Source organism: Saprolegnia parasitica (assembly GCF_000151545.1).
Source record: "Saprolegnia parasitica CBS 223.65 unplaced genomic scaffold supercont2.11, whole genome shotgun sequence".
Taxonomy (NCBI): domain Eukaryota; phylum Oomycota; class Saprolegniomycetes; order Saprolegniales; family Saprolegniaceae; genus Saprolegnia; species Saprolegnia parasitica.
Window position 1 is genome coordinate 716,527 of NW_012156405.1, and position 2,577 is coordinate 719,103.

Consider the following 2,577-nt stretch of genomic DNA (forward strand, 5'->3'; position numbering starts at 1 on the left):
TGAATCACAATGGACGTGAGCCGCGAGAACTGACGGTCGAGAACGTGAACCTTGAATGCCGTCGTATCCCCGAGCGTCCGGCCCTGGTAACTACAGTCGACGAGGACCCAGTCGGTCGTGAGGTTGATTGAATGCCAGCTCTGGCCGTCAAGCATGAGCGGAAGCACCTTTGCGACGTACGATGACGTGTAAATGTGGTCACTGCTTAGCGGTTGGAGGCATCCATCGCGGTTGAAGCTGAGTGTTGAATGGTTGCTTGGATCGGTTGCGTCCAAGTAGAGAAGGCTCGCAGCTCCTGGCGGCAGCACCGTCGTTGCGTTCATTGGCAGCGGGTTGTTTGTGACGAGCGCCTGAACAAACAAGAGGATGTACGACTGCGAGTAGCGGTTGCTCGGGTTGAACATCTCTTCCGAGACGCCCTTGATGCTGTCTTTGGTCGCGAACGACCCCGTGATGTCGACGAACAAGATGTAAAAGATGGCAGCGAAGGCGGCGAGCCGGCTCATCGAGGAGTAGACGGACATCACCGCACCGTGCATGGTTCTTTTTGTGTCGAAAAGACGTTTTGAGGTTAGTTTCAGAAGTGACCTTACGTGTACAGTAGGTCACGCGTCTAGACATCGCCAAGAATATAACAATACGGGCGTTCTGAGCACAAGCTCCGCCGTCCACTAATCCGTACTAACAGCCGTTTTCAGTTGGAATGACGAGAGAATGGAGTTGTCGCGTTGAGTTTACGCGGAGCGAAAAATGGAATAGAGGCCGGCTAGGTATGTCTTCCTACTTCTTGGGGACGCACTGCGAGTAGTACGCATTGTGCACTTTGCACGTATCGGCGCCGCGGCACGTCTTGCCGTTGGCCTTGAAGTTGTTGTTGCTGCCGCCGCACTGGCCCCACGTCGCAATCTCGTTGGCACTTGGCGGCGTCGGCTGGCACTGCGAGTACGCGTCGTTGACCTTGATGCACGTGCTGCCGTCTGCGCATCGATAGTTGCCACTGAAGCCGTTGCCGCCGCACTGGCCCCAGACGTTGATTTCCGCGGCGTCGGCGGCCATTTCTGCCTTCTTCTTGGGCTCACACAAGGAGAGGTAGTCGTTCTTCTTGTTGCAGACAAAGCTGGCGTCCTTGCAGCAAACGCCAAAGGGCCAGTTCTGTCCGTTGCACTGACTCCAGTTCTCCGAGCACGGTGGGGTCGCGGCCAAGGAGACGGCGGCGATGGGCATCGCAAGTTCGGCAAGGAGGGCGACGGTGCGCATGGCGTTGCTTGTGTTGAACGAGGTGTGTTGTGGACTGCCGTAGAGAGAAAGAGGGTCGTCTCGTCGAAGGCTACCGCGGCGAAGGATAGATCGCACTTGGAGGCATTATACGAACGAAATACAGCGACAATGAATAGGAACCACGGGCATTCGTGTTCCAAATTCGAATCTCATTGTACCTCGTCGCTTTGAAACATTAGCGTGCCACGTGGGGCCAAGTGCGTTGCAAGTCCAAGCCTCGGACGGTTCTGCATTTAACGTGGAGATGGTAGCCCATCTTTAATTCGTAAATCAAGTGTAAATCAAGGGCAGATGTAAACACAGCCGTGCTCGCATCTGGCGCTGCAACCGCCATCGCAACTTCAACCAGTCAGCGATGCGTCTAAATATGGCAACATGTGGTTGAAGATGGCTTGTGCCACAAACAATTACGCGATGACGTCTAACTTTGGCTGTACGCCTCGAACGGCGACGTGACGTGGCATTTCGTGCTCTTCAGAGTACTATCTATCGACGGGAAATGCGTGGGCGATTTCAATTTCGGATGTCAATTGGGCGACCGAGCCGCTCGGTGTCGGCAATGCGTGGATGTGATGTCATGTGATTGGTTAAAAGGCATGAGAAATGTGGCCAATACGAGCGCGTGCATGTATTATTTTGCAAAAATCGTTTAATACCTTAACGTTTGTATGTCATGTTCGAGAGGATAGCAGCGTGAGCTCGGTATTTGGATGGCGACTACCGCATAAATTGTGGGTACCTAACAAACGTGCCTAATAAAAGCGAAGAAGAGAAGAAGAGAAGGTCGTCTTTCGAAAGACGTTCTATCGTCCCATCGTCCCGTCGTCCATCGCCATGTCCTTCGAAAGTTGACCTTCTAGCGCCGTTGAACGATAAAATATATGCCGTATAAAATACACTTGATTTTTGTATGTATTTTTTCCCCATAAATGGATCTATTTTCGGCTGAGTTTCTACCAATGGCAGTGCGCTAAACTTCCAGATACAATCCGGATGCTTGTCAGCCAATGCCTATGCTCCATGAGGACCGCCAGCCAATGCCTATGCTCTATTCTTGATACTCGATCGGCATTGGCCAGTGGTCCCGCGAGACGGTTGCCACAGAGGCAGCAGCGCGCCAGCTACACTGCAAGTTCATCCGTCGGTCGTGCAACGTTGGAGGGTTATTCGACGACCGGCGGCTCGACGCGACTGACTGGAGCTCTCTTGGGGCTTGCACGACTCGGATTATGCGCGGGGCGGTGAGCGAGGGTGCCTTCTTCGTGTACTCGCACCATAGCGTGTGCTCTCTGGGGCGTT

At 53.6% G+C, this 2,577-nt stretch overlaps 1 protein-coding gene across 1 annotated transcript; it reads right to left on the bottom strand.

Moving 5' to 3' along the window:
- Positions 1-704: 704 nt before the first annotated feature.
- On the bottom strand, positions 705-1,291 carry SPRG_04305 (hypothetical protein). Its single transcript, XM_012342898.1, has one exon. It carries the CDS (start codon positions 1,255-1,257, stop codon positions 781-783), a length of 477 nt encoding a protein of 158 aa, XP_012198288.1. The 5' UTR covers positions 1,258-1,291; the 3' UTR covers positions 705-780.
- Positions 1,292-2,577: the final 1,286 nt, after the last annotated feature.

Coding starts and splice junctions, on each gene's coding strand:
- SPRG_04305 (XM_012342898.1), bottom strand. CDS start 1,257: ATGCGCACCGTCGCCCTCCTTGCCGAACTTGCGATGCCCATCGCCGCC.